Below are 22362 nucleotides of genomic sequence, written 5' to 3'. Positions count from 1 at the left end.
TGTGTGTGTATGTATGTGTTTTACAGCAGATGCCCTGTACAAGTAGCACCCCCTGTTCACCCCCTTTTTTTACCCCCAGCACTTCTGCCCCAAGGAATGCATAATCGCCTCCTATACTGCACCTCTGAGCCAACATTCCTAACCAAAAAGAAGGAAAAAAAGAAAAGAAAGGGAGTGAAAGAACAGGAAGAAGGTGACGAATAATAAAATAATGGAAGAAAAAAGGCTGTATGGATGACACTATGTCCAGGAATTGGATGAGACTTTGGAGAAATTGGAGGTAAAAGAGAGGGGCTATTGTTCGCTTAATTGCCCCTTAGGCCCCATCATAACCCTTCAACCCTATAACCCCATACACACACATACACACACACACCAGGACCATAAAAGCCTCCTGGGGATTCCTGAAATACCATCCCCTTATCCAGGCAGACCCATGCTCCTCTGTTACCAACCTGCACTTTCACTATCAATGCTGCTGACAATGTCTCACAAACCATTTTATCCAATGCATTACCTAAACATAATGATCTAATTTAGATTTTTAATGCAATGGTTCTCAAACTGGTATGGGGCTCTATATCTATACAGCCTTGTTTAAGTTGGAAAGGAGGAATGATTTGCCTCTGGAGAAGAAATTAGACAAAATTAGGATTTTTTTCCATGATTAAAATAAAAAATGTAGACCACTAATTATTTCCATGGTCATGATAGTCATTGTTGAGTCATTGCTGAGTCTTATTTCAGACCAGGTTCAGTCCAGGATTAATACTTTAACAATTTCTGCTCTAGTTCTGTCCTTCTACTGTCCCTTTCTTTAGATCTGGCTAATTCCAGCTGATTCTGTAAAATATTTTTCAGCGGTATTTCTTGTTGTGAGAAGCTTGAGAATCTCTGCTTTAAAGTCAATAGTTAACACGGCAGCCCCACAATGCGAAGTAACTCTAGCATCACAAAGTCAAGCCGTGACCAGCGTTTGACCTTTCCCACACGCAGTCATGCAGAAGCCACAGATTCACCAGAGCAATGCTAAACGGACCTGAGCAGAAGGTGTCTATGGGACTGCCACTGCACAATGACCCCTGGATGTCCTCTGTATACATAGATACATACTTTTCACACTCGCATTGGCTGGCACAGACGGGAATATATGAGCGCTATGATCAGCCAAAGAAGCAAACAAAAGAAAGTCCAAAATTTGTTTGTTTTTTTCATGTATATTTCAAATATGGTCAAAAAGAAACAGTATTCCATATTTAAGTTAATTCAGTTACCATGAACCTTGCCTTATACTGTTACTGTATCTGACCCTGAAAATAATAGACTATTTCCATATTCAAAGGCGTGCTATGTTTACATCTCCATCTAGATGTAATTACTTGGCATAAATCTGTGGATAGGTGACCACATTTACAGTATGTAGAATTTTCAGCTGTAAAACACCTGCAATTATTCAAGTTCAGGGCAGATACTTTACATGCCATACTGTGGAGACAAGCAGTGTGCGGACCCTCCATTAGCAAAGTTACATAGTACACCTGTAAGTTATAATAACACTAATTGAGTTTCCAACATACATTTAAATAAACCAAAATAATAAGGACACATGGTGAGATGTATACATTTGAATCATGTGAAGCAGCATTTGTTTTATTCCACATTTACCAGACATTGGCGCAGTTTCATGAAGGCACATCTAACCAGACCAGAAACATAGCACCTTAATGTCTTTCATTTTCACATACCATGTGTGCAGTGGATTCCATATGTAATGTTATGTAATGCGTACCTGGTGACTTCTTGCTCCAGCAGAGACACATTGGGAACATAGAACATCACTCCAAAGAAGAGGAGCGGCTCGTTGCCATATTTGTCCAGTTGCTTCTTGAGTGGTTTCTCCAGCTCCACCCAGCGATGGTTCGGGGCATGGGTCTTTCCTTGGAACCAAAGCCCGAAGTAGTGGGTCTAAGACGGGACAGAGACAGAGAGAATGAGACTTGGGATGGGTGATGAGACATAGAGATCTTTCATTTGTGTCAGTGTAACAATTAGGAATTTGATGTTACAATTTTTTGTATTAATTTGCTAAATAAAACAGATTCTTTGAAATGCTTACAATATTAGCCTACTGCTTTAATGAAGTCTATATGTGAAAAGTTAGGAGTTTATTGTTTATTTGGGGTAATAACTTACCTCATAATAATAGCTCTGAATTTTTAATCATTATATATTTTTCATTTTTTTACAAATAAAACATAAAGCTTCTTTTTAAGCCATGCACAAATTGTAACTGAATGTTCTGTATTTTTCTAAGAAGGTGACACAATAAGAGAAATCTAACTCACTTTAGAAAATGGTGCAAGAAATTTGTTAGTAAATACCTGTAAATCAAATCTGCTGAATTTATGTAGCTTTATATATATTATTTGGTTAAATTAAGTGTACCTTAACCCCAAATGTAACGGTAAAAAATAGTATGTTTTGGATAGCTTTTGTACTATGAAAGTTAAATCATGGCAGATAACAATTGGGTTAACATTTTGTTGGAATGATGTCAAAATAAAATTACAATCAACAGAAAATAGCAAATTACAATGATAGACTTTTTAATATCCAACATGCTAGGACAAGATAGCTAGCTTGAAATAGCATCATAGCGATAGCATCATCCCACACCTGTTTAATTCATATGGTTTGACTGCAATAAAAGTAATAAAAGTCGTAAAGCTGCTTCTGACACACTAAGCGCTGCAGGTGAGAAATAAAATTTAAAGAACTACAAAAAGACAAAGACACACACACTCCAACAGCAGACAGGAGTTGGGACAGAGGAGGCGTCACATCCAGTTATTTATGACTTGACTGACAGATGGGAAATACCACAACACCATGCAAGTACGCACTGAGGATCTGCTGCTGCGTTAGAGACACCCAGACAGACATAAAGTCACATAAAACTCCAGCCGCCTTCTGATCTCAGCACTAATTACCTCCACACACAAACTCTATAGACATACACCACTGTTATGTAATTATATGGAAAAAATGGGCCTTGGATTAGTGTGTAACAAAGCAATTAATCATTTTACAATTGCAATTTTGTTCTAAGTGATATAGGTCCTACTTATTGTAAAAGGAATTACATTAATAAATCTTCAAATGTTAAATTAATAAATGGTATTTGGTTAATTCTTTCTGTGCAAGTTCACTTTTTAACTTCAAAAAAGGGTGATTTCAATAAAAAAATATTTTTTTCCACAATCAGGTAGACCCAATCAAGATTCATATTATGTACATGTAAAAGTGAAGACGACAAGTGTGGGAGCCATAAAAGAGGAAGATGGCATTAAGTGGAACAATTGTGACAAGTCCTGTCCTTTTCTTCTGCAGTGACCCTGAAGTAAAGAGCAAAGGCCAAAAGGACACCAGTGCAAGGGACACGTGACACTGACATTGGACATACCAGCAGGCAACATATGTTTGTTTTATTTGTTTCATTTATTAGATTAGATAATTAGATTAGATAATACTTTATTGTCAGATCAGAGATCTGAAATTTGTCTTGCACATAAAAACAGTTTATAATAACGATCTGATGCATTTAACTGGTAAGTGGAGAATGGTGAATATTTGATGGTTAGGTTATAAAAGCTCAATTTTACTTGAATATTTGTAATAGTATTCAGGGAGATTGTGCTGCCTGTTTATTGATATGTATGCTGTAATAGTAGAGCTCTTAGTAGCAAAGACTTTACCTCAGCAGACCAATACATTGAACGAAAGAGTTCACTAGTTGGTCAATCTATTGCATGTGTTTACTCTCGTGGTACCTATAGAGTTGAGTTTTGAGTCATGGGATGCAATATACTGGAATTTGTACTATAGTACTTGGATGGGTGACTACTGGGAATACCAGGTTCTGTAACAGGGTAGTAGTGGCTCTACTGCGGACTGTTGTTGGGTCATTGGACAAGACACTTCAGCCACATTGCCTCCAGTGTCCATGTACGGTGGTGTATGAATGAGACTGTAGCATGTTATATGTATCTCATGTACGTTCATTGATGTGCATTGTCCAGACACTCAATCAATACGAACTGTTGAGTGTTTATTATTTCAGTCAATAAACAATACTCAACTTTCTAACTTCCTTTCGTGTTTGAGTATCTATAATAATGTAGGTGATGCCCAGTGGACAGGCCTCACCTCTCTCAGCTCCAGCCTTTGTGCCACAGCCTCCAGACATTCCTGCCCCGTGCTCTCCACTGACAGCGTGCACTCGATCACTGTGTTGTCTAGGAGTTGGATCCGCGTCACAAAGTAGTTCTTGCTCAGGACATTGTAGCGACGCGTGCGCCGTAGCTTCAGCCGGAAGGGCATGGCTGAGCGCCACGCCAGGGAAAGGAGCGGGGGTTACTACAGAGTCACGATGGGCCGGGTCAAAAGGTCAAAGGTCAGAGGTGAAGAAGTCAAAAGAAAAAGTGAAAGAGAGAGAGTCTGAGGAGGGTCTATAGGGTGACCGCTGCCCTCCTCACTCTCGCACGACGCCAGCCACACCACCGGGCGGAGACAGGCACCCTGGCAATGTGCTGGCCCATTCCCAAAGGTGTCCAGAGAGGAGAAGCAGACTGTGGAGTGGGTCTTGATGAAGTGGAGCTGGAAAGGAAAAAACGCATAGAGATTAGTCCAGGGTTCTACTATTTAGGTACTACAATTATTAACTATTCCACATCATTACTGCCTTTATTCGATTATTCGGTTAATCGATAATTGTGATTTTTCATGTCACCAAACATGTCACTAAAAATAAAGCAAGCAAAAATAAGACATTTCAATTCAATCTAAGTGAACTTAAATGTAAAGTGCGCTTTTGTCTGGCTGTCTGTTACACTAACTGGACAAAGTTTCATTTCATAAAGCTGGTCACACATTAGAAGAATAGTGATGTATTAAAGAGACAGTGTGAATGAGTGATCTGAGTGTTGTTTGGTCATGGTTACTCCTGTCATGATAAATACTATACTGACTTATCGTTCAAAATATATTAGATGGAACAATGATTTTAGGGGTCAATATTTATCGTGGGTACTTTTTCTTACTTCTAGTCAGGAATTTTTTGTTGTTTTTCCTGTTGTATGATTAGATTTGAGCTGTGGAGGGTTGAATAAATAACTACTATGGCCCAACAAACTAACTACCATAGTGTTTCATTCTGCTGTTTATTCATTCATTGCAGTTCATGCTTTTTAACCATATCGTACATGTAGAACAGTTTTTTAGAGATAATTTTACTTTATGGTTATTGTGTCAATGTGATACAGCCCTAGGCTTTAAGTTCTTTTTTTTGTTATTATTTGCCTGTTATGTTAGTGTGTTTGAATCTCTCTCCTTTCCCCATTTAATTCTGGCTCTGTGAGTCCTCACTGCGGATTGGAGGACCATTTTCCCACCTAGCCAATTCTGTGGCTCACCTGCAGCCACCTCCCCCCATTTAAGGAGATTCAGCGCACCTGTTCGGGGCTGCTGGTCTGTATGCCATTTTGTATGTGTCTCATTTGTTATGCCACTAATGTGGAAGTGACTCTGTTCCTGAGACACTTGATTATCAGTACTGACTCTGTGTTTGTTTGTAATGTATTTGTAGAATTTGTTTCTTAGTTAAACTAAACCTTTGTTACTCTTTTGTTTAAATCCTTGCATGTTACCTTTTGTTTGAATATTTTAGACCCCTTTTATTTAGTTTACTTTTTACATCCCTGTTCATTAAATTACTTCTTATTTTACCATTTTTACATCTTGGTTTTTGTTTCTTCCCTGACCCTAGACAAGCTGGGTCGTAACACACTGGCATAAATTTGTTTCTGTATTATCATTTATCATCTAATATTTGTCTGTGTAATCCCTCAGTTGTCCATAGTAAAAGAAAAATTAAAATCTGTCAACTGGACAAAAAAGTTAAAGGAGTAAGACGTTTCGCTGCTCATCTAAGCCTCCTCTTCAGTTCTGGAGAACTGAACCCCCCCCCCCCCCTGAACTGAAGAAGCTTTTACAACTATTACTAGTCCTCTTTTACTACTTCAAAGGGTGTTATTGTGACAGGCCTTATCATGGTGTCAATATTTCTAAATCTAAATCCTAAAATCATGATTTTTACTTCTCACATTAATCGTAACACTAAGATTTGACATTGTGACTTCCACAGTATATACGTGGTTGACAGACAGCATTGGTGCCTGTTGGACTATCCCAGCCGCAGTAGGCAGCTTTATTCCTTCGTCCTGGTGCAGCTGTGGTGTCTCTGCTCTCAGGAGGCCTAGAGTCAGACACTGAATGCAGACATGTAAAATCTATGGCTGAGTGGACATCAAACGCATGTCCTTCTGAACACAGCAGCGGGCTTAAGGGGCTAATGGAGGAGCTAAAGCCTCATATTGGTTTGTGCGGGAGGCCTTTTATCTGCCTTAATGTGAGGATCAAGACCAGTCTGTAAGATCACACATAAACACTAGACACTTCAAATGCAGCTTGTTAGCAACATGCCTCTGTTGGAAATTATCAGCATTGCAAATATACAGTATGCTAATTATGTTTTTAATCTCAAGCCTTCTTCTGCCTTTATTTAATTAAATAATTTAATATATTACTATTAAATATATTACTTTCACAACATACCACACAACATGAGACTCTGGGTTAGATATTCACAAGTCACAAGATTACAAATTGTGTAATGTAAACTATTTAAATGTACAATCTCTTACCCTCTTATTCCCATGCAATGTAAGTTATATAAAAGCTATATATAGCTATACACCAGTCTGAACTTTGAATTACTTTGTGTACAAAGTGTTCTATAAAAATAAACTTGCCTTAGACTGTCAGTCCAAAGCATGGGTAACTGAAGATAGTTTGTCATACAGGGCAAAAAAAAGCATTTTTTTCCTAGTACACAAAGAATACTCTGCAAACGTATGTTTGTAAGGCTAAAGCAGCTCTGAGATCCCAGTGCACAAAATGTCTCTAAATCTAGCATCTGTTCTTTTCTCAAAACATGTGGACTTCAATGTTGAGATAACTATATCCTGTGTACCTACCAGGCTTTTCCCAGTTTGGTTTAAAAGTAAAGTATAGGTTGGAAAAAAGCTCCCAAGTGCTCGAGTAGCGATAAGAAAGGGTGAAAACGGGGAGGAAGAAGGTGGAATAAATACAGCGTGGATGTGTTGCTTCTTGTCCTGCTGTTGATAGTCAGCTTGGACTGGAGCCCACATTCCTGTGTAACTCCGACTGGAAAAACAGAGCACACCTGACACAAATATGCACCACAAGGAGAAAGAAAAGTGTGTGCACTGACAGGGAGCGTGGAGTGGTGAAAAATACATGGGGCTGAACTAGGCGTGGGTAGTACTAGTAATGATGTAAACTAGGGGTGGGTCATACTAGTAATGAGGTACTTTTACTCTTTTTGGGAGACTCCTTTTTCATACTTTCTCTTCTACTTAAATTGTGTGGGGTTTTTTAAGTAGTTTAAGTGGTATTTTTTCGCAGTGTGGGTAGTGACAAAACTTGCAATACATGTTTCTTATTTTTAAGTCTAGAGAAACAGAATTGACATATTTCAGTTTCATTTTTTTCATGATTACCTACGTTTCTTGGATACATGGATATAGATTTTCAAATGATTGTGGTATGTTTTTATATGCATTATTTACTCTGTCCAATCACATTAAATCATTCATTAAATATTACTCCAAACAGTTACACTGTACTTGAGTTAGACACTTACGTAATTATTCTGGCCATCACATTTTAGTTTTAAATGCATTATAGTAACAGTACTACTTGGCTACTCCACTCATTTGTCAATGAAAAGGCAAGAAGAACCAGCAGTGATTGAGTCAGACTTGTGTCACTGTTTTGGAGCAGGCCTCTTGTTTGTGAATGCCAACAACACAATGAAATCGGCATATTTAACAGGTTTAATGAGCCACGCTACTCATGCCACAATGGATGAGTCAGTCTAATTTTCTATACGATTTGTGGTAAAAGTGACTAGGAGCTCCAAGTTTAAGGGAAGTGCCATAACATGTTGACGGTAAACGGGCGGCTATTTAAAAAGAAACACACAAAAACACAAATAAAAGCTGCATACTTTCTCTACATAATGTACAAACTTAGACATGCATGAACAGGGTGCACCACAAACACACACCCACCCGGGTTTTTCGCCGAGGTTAGCCAAAGGACCAAACAGCATTTAGTGTGACAGTAACCGGCAATCAGCGCAGCGCTTTGAGAGAGTGTGGTTAGAGTTAAAAGTCAGACGGACACACAATGAGCTAGGACCAAATACTACGAGGCATCCAGCAACATTTTTTACTATGTTTATTTCCAGCATGTGAAAAAAAACGCCATATAGGTTTATGATTTTGCAAGTTGTAATTTTGTGGTGCAGAAAGAGTGAAAGGGAAAAAAAAATGAGGGAAAGGGTTGTTTTTCATTCAGCAATTGTAGGATAAAAATATATGAAAAACATTCCCAGCTTGGCGCGGCAAAAGGTTAAGGTTAAATGTGAGATGTTATTGTTTCAGGAAATGTCCAACATTACAACATCAGTCATAACATTATGATCACCTGCACTTGATGGTTTATTATGAGTTTCAGCCTTACTTATTACCACCTGCATGAGGTAGCCTGTCCCACAGACCACAATGCACTAGCATTAGCATTAGTCATTTTAGCTAACCATAGCGAGTCACTAAGCTTACATGCATAGAGAACTCTCAGTGTGCTAAACAACCACATTTGACCACTCTTGTCCCAGTCTACATGCCAAGGTCAAAGAACCAAATAGACGGGAACCATAGACTGCATATATAAATTGACGTAGCTAACCTGCTAGTCGCTGCATTCCAAATAGGACGGTCATGCGCGTGCTTCCAGCTCCATCAACTGGCTCCAATTCACTTTACATTGAAAAATTTAAAAACTGCTGCAGTGAATCTAGTCATTTTGGTCTTAAAATGTTTGTATTAACCCACATGTGACACGATCATGGTACTTTTATTTTGTTATTGTAAATCGTAAATCAAGATATGAACATCAATAACAGACAAATCAGAGGCCTTTTTTCCCCAAGGTCACTCCAGCTAGCATTAGCAACAGGTTTGATTGACAGCATTGCTAAGCACGCGCTCTGTGCTTAACCAGAGGTGCGGGCCAGAGGGGACGTTACTTTCATCAGCCTCACTCCAGATTGGGTCTTTGGTTGCTATGATAGTCGCGGTTGGAATTCCAAATATGGAATTCAGCTCCAAATTCACCCGTATATCTGCTAGCTTCGATGAGCTTCATTTGGCTGGAGCCAAAAGCTCTGGGTGACGTCACACTCCCTTAGTCCACTTCTTTATACAGTCTATAGTGAGAACAGGGGGCTAATAAACGTTCAGGCGCATCTAGTAATTTAGCATTAGCACTGATATTTTGCCGTTATAATTGCTAAGAAAAACAGCTATTATACACCTAACCAAACATTTGGCAGTAATAGATAAGCAACATCTCATTTGTGTTGAGCACTGGATTTTCAGAGTAGCTCACACTACCCATGTGCAACAGCTCCAAGAGCCGAAGTTTAGGAGATGCACTGTAACCACTGACACATCAACTTTAAAGGAATAATGTTCTCATAATGCCTGCCTGTCCCACCCACAAAAAGGAGTCATGTAAAAGATGGTTATAAAGTTCTGTCTAATCTAGTATTGTGTACGTCTAGCATATTTGCACTTCAACATCATTATGTCATTATGACCTATTTAAACAAAGATGATGTTTTAGTGTAATCATGTATTGTAAAGAATGTGTCTTGATATGAAAATGTCACTGTTTCAGATAAGTCATCAAAAGACTATGAGACTAACTATAAACAAATGGATAAGGTAACCTTTTTTTTTTTAGAATAAACAAAACATGTACACACAGCATGCCTTGGAAGTCAGCACCCACACACAACTGTCCAGTCATGGTGGCAACATTACACAGTCACCATATTTCATTCTATTACTTTAATGTGGCAGCTGTGGCTGTTTTTGCAATACAAATTAGAGAGGAAAATTTGTTTTTAGTTTACAGACAACTAAGACAATCATACAAAAGGGGGCAAAGATTTGCTATTGTATATTTTATCACATTTGATTCATGGATGACAACAGCAAATAACACAGCATGTGCAGTTTTTTGTTTTGTTTTTTTTTCACATTGATACGCCTATCTAAGTTTCTATTCATCCAGTACACATAGACTTATAATGTCTAGATATTTTTGGCAAGCACTCACTCCCTTGCATGTAAATATATTATACATCTATATAACAAACACCTGCTTACTTTTAATTTGACTCTATGCAATCTTACCACAGGAGCACAACTAACAACTAACCCTGAACAAACAAGCAAATCAGTGCACATGAACATGGCAGCTCCTCCTTTCTCATGTGCCTCTCTTCCCATTCACACACACACAAAGACAAAACAAAACAACACTTTGTAGCCCTCTGCTGTGATCATTAGAGACTGGCTGCAGAGGGCCAGTGTAACGTGTGTAACTCAATCAATCTGATCCAAACGCATCTCTGCCCCTTCCTCTGTCACACATGAGTGCTGAAGCCAACAAATGGTTTAAGTGTTTCAAAGTACCTCAGAGGGCCCACACAACTTCACACCATACTTTCTTGGTTTCGAAATCCGGTCCCCAACACGTAAGGCCAGTTGCACTTCAGATGTACTATTACTAGGCCTGTAACGATAACACATTTTAAAGTATGATGTACTGCTGAAGTAAATATAGAAAAAATATAATACTGAAACTAATTTATGCTACTGGCACAATAACTCCAAAGTAGAATCCCCCCCAAAATTACGATATGGTTAAAAAATACAGATGTATTTTTTAAGTATATCACCACAGAATAAATAAATAGCAGAATGAAACACTTCGGGAGTTAGTTTGTATCTATAATGAGTCATAGAAGTTATTAATTCAATCCTTCACAGCTCAAATCTAATCTTAAAACAGGAAAAATATAAAAAAGTTCCTGACTAGTACTAAGAAAAAGTATCACAATAAATAATGTCCCCCATTTAACATATATTGAACAATAAGTCGATATAGTATTTATCATGGCAGGCCTAACTATTACTTGGTGGAACTTTCACTTACTTGTCTTCTCAGGGATGTTAATGCTTTTCTAGATGTTTCAAAGTATGGCATTAAACATATCTATCTCCATGGAGACAAGCAGGGGGGTGGGAAGCACCAGGCCATGTTACAAGTCTGAACTATGTAGAGTTTTTTTCAAGCAATAAACACAATTGTAACTGAATAAACTATACGCGTCGCTACCACAAGTACACTAGAATAACCTAACTAACACTGTCACAAATCAAAATCCTTTATCTCTTCAAGAAATGTTTAACACTTATACTTGCTAGTACTAGTGCCATGTTGGTACTTATAATAACTTGCAACTTATAATAACAAATTATAAAAACATACATTGATAAATAGATGAGATTTATTATAAGATAAACACTATATTTTTGCAGAAAAGATGACCATGTTCTTTAAGATGCTAGACTTGCAGACAGAGAAAGCCCATAGTCTGCCACAGGAGCAGCTGCAAACAGATGGTAGCTCTCGGAGGCAGACACTCACTACATCTGCTGCTTCACTCTGAGCTCTGCGTTTTTTCCTTCAGCTCAATCTGTGGTACAAAGACGCTCTCATTGTGCTGCCCAAGTGATAAACAGAGCACTATTCACACATAACCAGCAGCCAATTGTGTCCCTATCATACTCAACAAGTCCACTTTTTCATGTATTGAATCAGATTACAGAGATCCATCACTCAACCTCTTCTGCTATATCCTATACCCATTTATGCATGCAACCTTGGGTCTTATGAGGGGTACAGCCTGGAGAACTGGCAAGCCAAGGACGATAAGAGATAATAATAATTTGTGCATTTAAAGACTGATTCGAATAGCTGTAAAATATATAACAAATGGCATTAATGTTTTGTTTACGTCAGATTGGAGATAATTGAAAAATACTGAGAGTTATACGTAACTTTCCCTGTTTATGGTATAAAAACATCTGTAATTTCATAAAAAAGCAAGACAGCTACACTTAATGTCATACAGTGGGATATTCCAGGCAAAGCAATTGACTTTTTATATTAGGTGCCCTTCCTGACACAAGTCCTTACATTTACCCTGTCTCAAAACCATCAAAAAGTGTTGATTGGCCTGTCTATGTTCTACTAGAAGAGTATAAATCTCAACAATATGGCTGTAAAAGTTCAAAAGCACAAACAGCATATCAAATAGAGACCCATCACAACACAGGTTTGTGAAGAGACGAGTGTGGGAGCATAAAGCCTTACTCAGGGTTTTCTTTTCCAGGATCCTGATGTGAAAATAAAGCCTACAGATAACCAGGGGACAGTGGATGTGATAGCGGTGATTCTCAGGCTCTTATCGTGCTGGTACAGTTGGTCAGGATGCTCTGGAGCAGGGGACAGAGCAGACGGGATACAGCTGATAGTGGAATCTCTACACCTTAACAACAAAAACATGGGGCCATCAAGCATCTGAGAACCAAACCACAAGACTGTTCACTTTTTCCACAACCCCCTCTTCCTCCCCCATGTTCTCCTGCTCCTGGTGCTTCTCTTCTTTTTGGAAACCACATCATTCGAGTACAGTGCATCAGAGCTCTAACCCGAGGCACTCTCTTCAGTAGATTTACGGGCCAATCAAAGCTACGACACATTTGGTCTGCTACTGTTTACATCCGGCTGTCTCTAACAAACTCACTGCTTCTAGTATTACCTCCATGAACACTGGCATATCATCTGCCTATATATTTTTCTGCATTATATTTATATACTTACAAGGTGATGGTAATGATTACTTTTGACTAGGTTGCAAGAAGTATTTGTGCAATTACAAGTAATAAGTTCACAGTTATAACTTAGAAATATGGGTCAAAAACATTTTCTCATTTGAGAAGTTTCTTAGAGTATAAATACATCCTTCATGATAGTGTATTTTCAATTAGGGCTCATGTAAATGTACTTGAATTAATAGAACTAACTCCACCTGTGCTCTTCTAATTATGAGATCAAATTCAAACAAGACAAAACACAGGATTTTGGCATAGTTTAAAATAAATACATTTTGTTGTTCAGTCTGCAATTTGGGTTTCATTGCAACACTGTATTTTTATTGTTATTGCTATACTGTATATATATTGTTCTGAACTACAGCTTCTCAAGTGGTGTACCTCAACAAGGTTAACCCTTTTTTTAATGTTTGTCCAAACCAAACATAAACATCATTTTACACATGTGAACATAATCCAATTATCTCCTGAGAACTTGTCCCAGCCCTACTTCTAACTTTGGGTCTTTAACCAACAGAATCTATTATACAAACACCATCTTTAAATGTCCATGTGCATAAAAAAACACATGAGCACATTCTTGGGATCAGAAGCACCAGATGTATATGTTGGCTGAGTGGGCAGTGTCTTTTCATGATTGACAGTTCACCTGCAGCACCTGGATAGGCCTGTAAGTAGTGTGTGGGTAAGAGGGCAGGCTGCAGCACGTCCTTGGCACTGTTGTTGTCTGTGAGAGAGCATACAACGATTACACAACAACACTGACGAAAACCACTTAACACTCACTGCACAAGCATTGGGTCGGACTTCGCCTCGCATTCCCAAAGACTTAATCTTACAGTAAAGATTATGTTAGGACAATCAGTGTGCAGTTAGTAAAGCAACGAATAGGCATCAGAACCCATTATATGAGCAAGCATACAAAGAAGTCAAAACTACAATGTACTCTAGAACTACCAATAATACAACGACACCAACACCAGATCAAAACTAATACTTAAACCAGACACTCATTTGAACATGTATTATGTGAAGTAGAGTTGTCATGATGCAAACTCAATTTGATCCTATGGGAAAGGTTTGATACTAAAATACACTCCTTTTTATACAAAAGCACGTCATTTTGGACTCAATAAAATAGTTACCATCGTAAATGTTACCAAATGCTCTTATACAAGTTCTGATATCAAGGCCATGCTAAAGTTATTGTGGGAATGTTTTATTATTTTTAATATTAAACAAGTAACAATCTTCTAATGAAACATAAATAAACCACTACACTACACATCTCCATTCATTACCAAAAAACACACAATACAAGTAAAGTAAAAATGGCATACCCCTGATTGGTTTTTGAGGTCACTGGCCTATTTACTTACACTGCACTCTTTTCCACTGAATGCCACAAATAAACTCCGAGGCTTTTCTGTCTGTTTCTTGGACGGCTACAACAATAACAATCTGCTTCTATATTTTTCTGCCTCTCTTCCTGTGCTATAGCTGGAGCACTTGACCAAAATTACAGGTATGTGTGGCCCACATTGTAATCAAATGGCCTTTAGGACTGGACCGGTCACTGCTCCACAAACAATAGGCACTTTTCTTTTTACAGACAGCCCACTATTATGTCGTAAACACCTACTATAAATCTAACTTTTTGACTCATGACAAAACAATCAGCCTGTCACGATAATTATTACATCGACTTATCGTTCAATACATGACAGATGGAACAATACGGTTTGGGAGTCAATATTAATCATTGTACTTTTTCTTTGTACTAGCAGGGAACTTTTGGTTATTTTTCTGCACTGCGATTAGATTTGAGCTGCAGGGGGGTGAATAAATAACTTCTGTGACTCATTACAGATCCAAAATTGCTACTAAAGTGTTTCATTCTGCTGTTTGTTAATTGCAGTTTGTGTTTTTAACCATATTACACATTTAGCATAGTTTTGGGGGAAATTTTACTGTTGGATTATTGCATCAGTGGCATATATTATTTTCAATATTTTCTTTTATTGTCTATATTCTCTTTAGTAATATACTGGATACTGTGTTCAAAATTTGTTAAAGTGGCAGGCCTATAAAAAAGGTATCACAAACTGGGAGTTTTTGACTTAAATGCAGTAAGATCATGTTTAAAGAACGATGGCTGGGGAAGGCAGATTCAATTGTTTTGCAATACACAAATTGGTGTAACACTAGTGCATTAATGATCCCCACATTCAAAATGGGCTTTCTACATGTCAGTTTTAAAACAGTATAGGTGTTTGTTGTTTAATGCTATTGCAAATAAAATGAGTTGATAAAAGCACCGACTTTCTATGAAGCAAAGGTCTATAAACATTCATGCTACTATACAACTTGTATCTTTTGCTCCCTAAACTGTCCCACATTGCTTTAAAAACTTGTAGTGTACTTCCAGAGCCACTGACTCTGGCACCATATAATTTTCACAGCATGCCTGTAGCTTATAAAGACAGCCAGATGTGTACTTGAGTGTGTGCGAGTGTAGGGATACGCCTCCTACAGCTATGCTATATTTACCCTTTACAAAACTCTCCCTATTTTTACAGTAACGCAGTGCAAGTCCGGAGCTGCATGTCCAAACACATCTTAACAAACATGTACGCACAACATGGAGCCAGGGTGTGATTGGGACAAACAAGTCAGCAACCAAGTGGGAATGTAGTGTAATGTCACCAGTACTGGAGAAAAGGTTGTGGTGGAACTGTCTAAAGAAGAACTGTGTTACTATAGTCAAATGTTCAGATTAAAAACATGATGACATAAAGCAGTGCTTCACAGTGTGAGACTTGTGAGGGCAGCAGCAGGAAGCCTTAGGTACTGAAGGATACATGGGTTGGTTTCGTATTAAAAAAGAAGAAAGTGAAATTGAAGAATTCAAATTAAAATATTCGTTTTTTATAATAAATTAATATTCTTGAGAATGTTTTGGAGTGTTTTGGACATGAATATCATTATAACAAGAAAATATAATAGAAATAATTGACACATACTGTTAGATATCAATGAATATGCATTGTCCCTATCAAATAAATACATAAACAAATAGGCCATATAACATTGCAGTAATGTAGTTACTTGGATATGTCCTTATGACATATGCAATACTATTATAACCAGCTAAATCAAAACAAAAAGAGTATAATGTAGAACTTAATTGAGGGGAAATGTGTAACTGTTTTGTTGTTGTTTTTTTGTTTTGTTTTTTTACATACTACTAAATATTACATGGAAAAAACCTAATATTTTTTAAGACAAAAGATGCAGAAGCCTGATCCCAGTGTCTAAGGGTTAAGGGAAGGCATGTGTGCACAATCACAGCTTCTATGAAGTTGCAAATACTTTGTATAAATGATCTAATTTCCAGATCAACAACAAGCATGAGCTCTCAAAGGATAGGCATAAGTTAAGGTATTAATAGCCAACTGTGTGCACTTTTTGGAGGAATTCCAACAGAAAACGTTTCTATTACCCCATAAGTAATAAATCAGCACAAGCACTTATAGGAGCAGACTGTTTTGAATCATGTTTTATATGCTGCTGCGTGAGGGGGTGGGGGCTTGGCATTAAAATATTTGGGATCCCCTGACTGCCCTACGTGGCCAAGGCATTTGGCCTACATTGAGCTCTGCTCATTGAGACTAATAGGAAACTTTTCCATGTGAATCAAAATGTCTGACTACAAACTAGTGTATGCAACAAACTGCACCGTTACATTGATCCTAAAGACTGAGACGTAGTTCCTAACTCACCCAGGTCTACAGCGCTACATGCCGAGCTCTGTTTCTTCTTGCTGAAAAAAAGTTTTACTCGGTGGGTGAGGCTCAGAGAAGATCGATTATCCTCATAAAGTCTCGGGCTTGGCGTCAAATGTGTTCACCGTGAGCGAATAAGGGCCATTTCACTTAGACTATCATATCAAAATCTTCTTGAACAAAAAGGTTGCAGAACTGTCGCAGTCTCAAACTTCCCGCAGAAACATAATTCCAAGTTGAACTGTGCAGTTGAGCACGAAGACGCACGAAACTCCAAAAACAGTCAATGGGGCAAGAAAGTAAGATCTGTCCAACTTTACCGTGGACGCGTACTTCTTCTCTTGTGGGATATGTTTATAGTAGTCCAATGGAAGAGTCAGGGCAGAGCAGAGGAGCGCTACTGCTGCGTTCAAGGACTACGAGAGGTGTAGGGATCATGCGTTTTACGCATAATGTCCCAAGAGGCGTGGACATGAACGTGGTTAAGCACTGGCATGGCACAGTTGCCTGGCAAGTCCAGATTCTGTATTGGAGACGTATTTCGTCACAGACATATGAATGAAGGCTTCTGTGCCCTACAATGTCTATGATGAAAAATGTCACCTTATGTAGTCTATTATTTATAATCCTATGCCCATTTGCACACTTAGGCTGTAGAATTAGATTTTTTTTTTTTAAGCGCGAAAAAAAAATGCGCATTGAGCATTAATATTTACTTGATGTAAATAGACTTTCTTATCGACAATAACGTTGCAAGCTCTACTTTAATAAAATAGTAAGCTATAATTATAATTCTACTTTGATTACAACTAGGCCTATTACTTTGACTGCTAATACAGACCCTTCTCTTCTAGTCTACAGATAGTTTAATTTAGACTACTTCTTTATTTTTTAAAAGGCATATAGTAAGATAGAAATATTTTTAAATAAAGTGTTAAACATTTAACCTAATACATTCTCCAGTTTAATGGGCAAAAATCCCACTCTGTGTGTGGTCTGTGAAAGCGCCACAGCTCCAGATGCCCCGCCCCTCTGTCCACCTAACCCCGCCCCTCAGCTCTGACATCACAGAGGAGGAATGTGAGGAATGCGGCTCCCGGGAGAAGTCCTCTTGGTTTAATGGTTTTGTAGGGGCCACAGAGGTGACTAAACGCAGAACAAAGGAGGACCCTCACGTATTTATGTCCCCCCCTCCGTCTCAGCTTTGTGTCCGTGTGTGAGTTACAACCACAGCGGGATTATTTATTTGCATAAACTACATTTTTACAGCGTGGAGGCGTTAGTTATAGGCAGCCAATTAGTCATGCATATCTTACGTGGGCTAGCTCGCACAAATATGAAGGATACACGTAACTGGTCACGTACAATTTAGTCTTTGCACCACTTTCAAATGTAAACTTCAATTTATAGGATTTAGGGACCATACAATTTTCCAATCTAGCACTAGGCCTATATTGATTAGCAATCTAAAACAAAGTTGCTGGAAAAAACCCTGGAAAGCATCTTCACCCTCCAAAACATAAAAAGGGGATTCCTCCTAATAATAAATAAGACTCATGTCTGAACAGGACACAGAGTCTCCCTTAGCCTTGCAAAATAGCAGCCCCTTGTGGATAACATGTAAACTACAGACCAATTTCACCATTGGAATAATTCCATGCTGCTGTTTAAAATTACAATCACGAAACAAAGAACATCACACAGAAATAAACCGTTCATGTTTGCGCTTTAACAGGGCCTTTGAATGGGAGGGCGGTGGGGTCACGGAGAATCAGTCTCGTTCTAATCAATTTTGTAGTATTTTAAAAGTCAAAATTTCGTATTATTTATTAGATGAGACAATTAAAAATCAAATAAATATGCATGCTTCATTAACAAACCTGCGCGTTATAAACGGATGCAAAATAGAGATGTCTTGTCAAATATTGGTGTTGGAGTGTGCGTTTATTCTTGCACAGTTTTTTTCAAGAGCTGGCATAGAGCCGTAGGTGCACTTCCTCTGAGCTTCAGTTGGAGGCGCAGTGGGAGTGAAAACGTTGATGGTCATTATGATTCCCCAAGAGCACAGTTCTCAGCAGACCAAAGATATGTCTATGCAACCAGCAGACACAACAATGCACTTGGCTGTTAAGGTCATACCTAGTTAAACAAAACAAAACAACCAATAAGTGCATTCTAATTGCATGAACTCACAGACTAATCAGAGGTCAAACATGTGACCAGCTCTGACCTCTTTTTCAGTGTATCATGTAGGCCAGGGGTGTCAAACTCATTTTCACCGAGTGCCACATCAGCAAAATGGATGTAACTGTAAGACAGTATAAATGCCACTTAATGTAACCAAATGTAATGTAAATTGATTACTTTTTTAAACTAGTTTTTAACTCTTTCTGTATTTATTACTTATTAAGTTACAAATACTGCATATGCATTTGCATAGATGTGAAAATGATGGCTGCGTGACTGCATTTCTCCTGATAAACTGACATTTTAAGACAGTCATACCTTTTAATTGACCTTGTCACAGGTCACATAAAATGACATGGTGGGCCACATTTGGCCCAGGGGCCTTTAGTTTGACACATATGATGTAGGTTGTCTTTTTTATTGCTCTGTATTTGTTGTGTTTTATGAAAACTCTAGTTAGCCTCAGTTAAAATGTATGCCTACATGTGGCAACCTAAAAAAAACATATAATAACAAAAATTTTGTTTAAAAATTCTTAAGTTTTGCTTCTGACACAATGAGAGCTTTTGTTTGCACTTTTCCTAAATTAATTAAACCACACGTTTCCTTTTGAAGAGTCTGGTGCAATAAAACCCATATGAATATTTAAAGAATACTGTGCTGTTTCCAATACCTTTGGATGGATTTGTTATGGTCGGCAGATAAAACTGTCAACCACTGGATCAGAGGAAATCTAAATAAATATTGTGCATTTAGTTCAAAAGAGTTAAAAGACTGTTGATATGGCATTTCAATTTTCTTTTAAAATATATCTAAGTGTTTTGGGTTAAGTTAGTGGTGGGCCGTCAGGGCCAGTAAGGCCTTCTCCGCTGACCTAAACATGCCCAGAAAAGTGAATTTATTTTATTTTCATAAATATGTAAACAAATATATTCTCCATTCTCTGTTCTCTTTATGCTATATCATACCCACTTCATTGAGTGACTTCCAATGTTGTTTACTGTTGTCGAGTTTTCATCCAATTATATTCCAGCTAGCTTGTGTTGTCAGACCAATTTCATTTTCCTGAGGCCTTCAGAATAAACAGCGCAGGCCACATCCACTGTAAGTGGACACAAACACAGTCAGTTTCAATACCCAATCAGATCTCGATTCTGCATTTCAGGGCTAGCTAGAAGGTCCTACACAAACGGGACATGTACGTGTCCTGTGATTGGATACGCATATGCATACATATTGGATACAGCGTGAAGGCGGTAGTTTGCAGAATGTCAAACTAAACCCGTAGATCCAACAGCTATTGCTGTATTTTTTTCCCCATAATGGCCAAAGGAGGAGAAGAGATTGATCTGGTTGCAGATATATTTTCCACGCCATTTTCAAGACGGGCCTTTCACAAAAAACTGGATATTATGAGAAAAGGTCGGTCAACCCATGCCCTAGCTAACCTGTCACAGCAAGGAAAAGGGTTTGTCCGTCATTTCCAGATGACCAACTATGAACTGTACAGTGGCTCAGAGCTTCTGAGAAATGCTGCAAATTGTACTATTGTTGGACAGCTGGGCACTTAGAAGCTACGGTGTGTTTAAAAACATTTGGAGACACTTGAGAGGACCTGCAGCTCAGCGCACAGGCACGCAGGGAGACAGAGCTCCACAATGAAAACGTGAGTTTATAATGTTAATAATAATGTACCGCATTGAAGTCACCTCAATTAAAATTGCACTAACGTTTGTTCAGTCTCAGCTGCTCCACATTTTCAGTTATTTGCTGCTGTATAGACTATTGATGATGATCTGTGATGATCTGTTTACTTTATTTCCAAGGAATAGTTTGTTTTGTTATTGTCTGGTTGGTGTCTTATATGAAACGGTGACATTGCACAGTTTATTGGACAGACTTGTTTAAGCTCACATAGCATAATTTTGGTGTAATTTTGTTTGGCATCTTTAAATCACATTTTTATTTTTTTATTTTTGACAGTACCCGTGAACTTAGTTTCCTACTCTTAATTGTGAATCCAATGCATGCTTACTGGTTCTAAATGCTCCTGAAATTAAGTAACTGAGGTACTCATTACTGAGGTAATGTTGTAATGTGTAAGTGGGGCGTCACTGAAGGCCCAAGGGTGAAATGCATGGCCCATCACTGCTTGGATGTGTGCTGGGTCATACAGTATATAGCTTTTTTTTCTCTCATTTTGCAAAGACCAGGTCCAGGGTCACAGCTTGGTGAATCACAAAAAGCATTTGACCATGCAGAGAAATATCCCACCTACAAATCAATTCAAAAACATCCATCTCACAAGGCCAAAGAAATGTTGTTTACGACCTTTCACCAGCTTTGAAAACATATATATTTTTAAGTTGCTTATATAATCGATAAACATATGCCAGACAGTTTGCCTCCAACAGGTGAAAAACTCCCAATTCACTGAACCATAACAAAGGCTACTAATGAGCTCCAAACGCACACAAGGCTGTAATTGGTTTGTGTGAGGTTACAGGTACAGTGAGTCAGTGCTTATTACAGACTGCCCCGGAGAGGTCATAATAGCCTTGCACCATTGCTCTGGGACAAAATAATTGGACCTCACTGTATCAATCTTAGGGGGTATTGGAGAGACAATAAGTCATATCGAACCACAAGCATTTAGTGAGTCATCAGCACTAAAACTACTTTCCATGTAAATCCATTGGGAATACCTAAAGAATATGGCCAAGGTGCATGATCTCCGCATGTGCACCACTGTCATCATCTTTTATTTATGGATGTTTTCGTGTAGGGACTGTGCAGTTGTGATCTCATCTGAGTTGATAAACTGGTTACTCTTAAATATATGTAGCCTATGTCAGATGTGGAGATAAATCTCACTATGTTAGTGGGGCCTATGCACTAAAGCGAGCTCTGGGCAGGGTATGCACCAGGGACCATAGGTTGTTAAGTTTATAGGCTGACCACAATGAAGAGTGGTCATTTTTCATTAATGTAACATTGAAGATTAGCCTATTGCATGTGTTTTAGCTTGATAAGAAAACATAAAGGGAACTCAACCTGGCCAGGGAATCAAACCCAGAATCTGTGTTAGCTATTCTTAAGGCTCGAGACTGTGGTATAGCTTATTTTCTTTGGATTTTACTGAAAAGTCATTTAAAAGATGTGTAAAAAAAACAAAACAAAAAAAAAACACTGTAAGCACAGCGTGACAGGGCATGTAGACAGCATTGTATTTTTAAGGAGACTGAGACATCAGGAGCATCTTGGAGTCAATTCAATCAGCATCCAAAATGTCAGAGGGACACAAAGAGGCACATGCGAACATGGGAACATGGAAGGGAGCAACAACAGCATTCTAGAGGATGACCTCCTTTAAATACAGGTCACAAGTGAATGGATGAGAGGACAACAGTTGATAATTAGGGAGAAAGCTGCCA

At 38.3% G+C, this 22362-nt stretch overlaps 1 protein-coding gene across 1 annotated transcript in view; it reads right to left on the bottom strand.

The window, feature by feature from the left end:
- The window catches only part of LOC117392639 (tyrosine-protein phosphatase non-receptor type 14-like), a 32521-nt gene extending 15392 nt beyond the window's left edge, over positions 1-17129 (bottom strand). The window contains exons 1-3 of the mRNA XM_033990754.2: positions 16739-17129; positions 4207-4656; positions 1790-1965 (exon numbers count right to left, since the gene is read on the bottom strand). Of these exons, the coding sequence (XP_033846645.1) occupies positions 1790-1965; positions 4207-4380 (350 nt within the window). The 5' untranslated portion in view covers positions 4381-4656; positions 16739-17129. The remainder of the gene's footprint in view (positions 1-1789; positions 1966-4206; positions 4657-16738) is intronic.
- Positions 17130-22362: the final 5233 nt, after the last annotated feature.

The sequence above is a fragment of the Periophthalmus magnuspinnatus genome, chromosome 24, assembly GCF_009829125.3.
Source record: "Periophthalmus magnuspinnatus isolate fPerMag1 chromosome 24, fPerMag1.2.pri, whole genome shotgun sequence".
Classification (NCBI taxonomy): Eukaryota; Metazoa; Chordata; class Actinopteri; order Gobiiformes; family Gobiidae; genus Periophthalmus; species Periophthalmus magnuspinnatus.
Note: the sequence above shows the minus strand (reverse complement) of the source record. Positions and strands in the feature narration are given on the sequence as shown.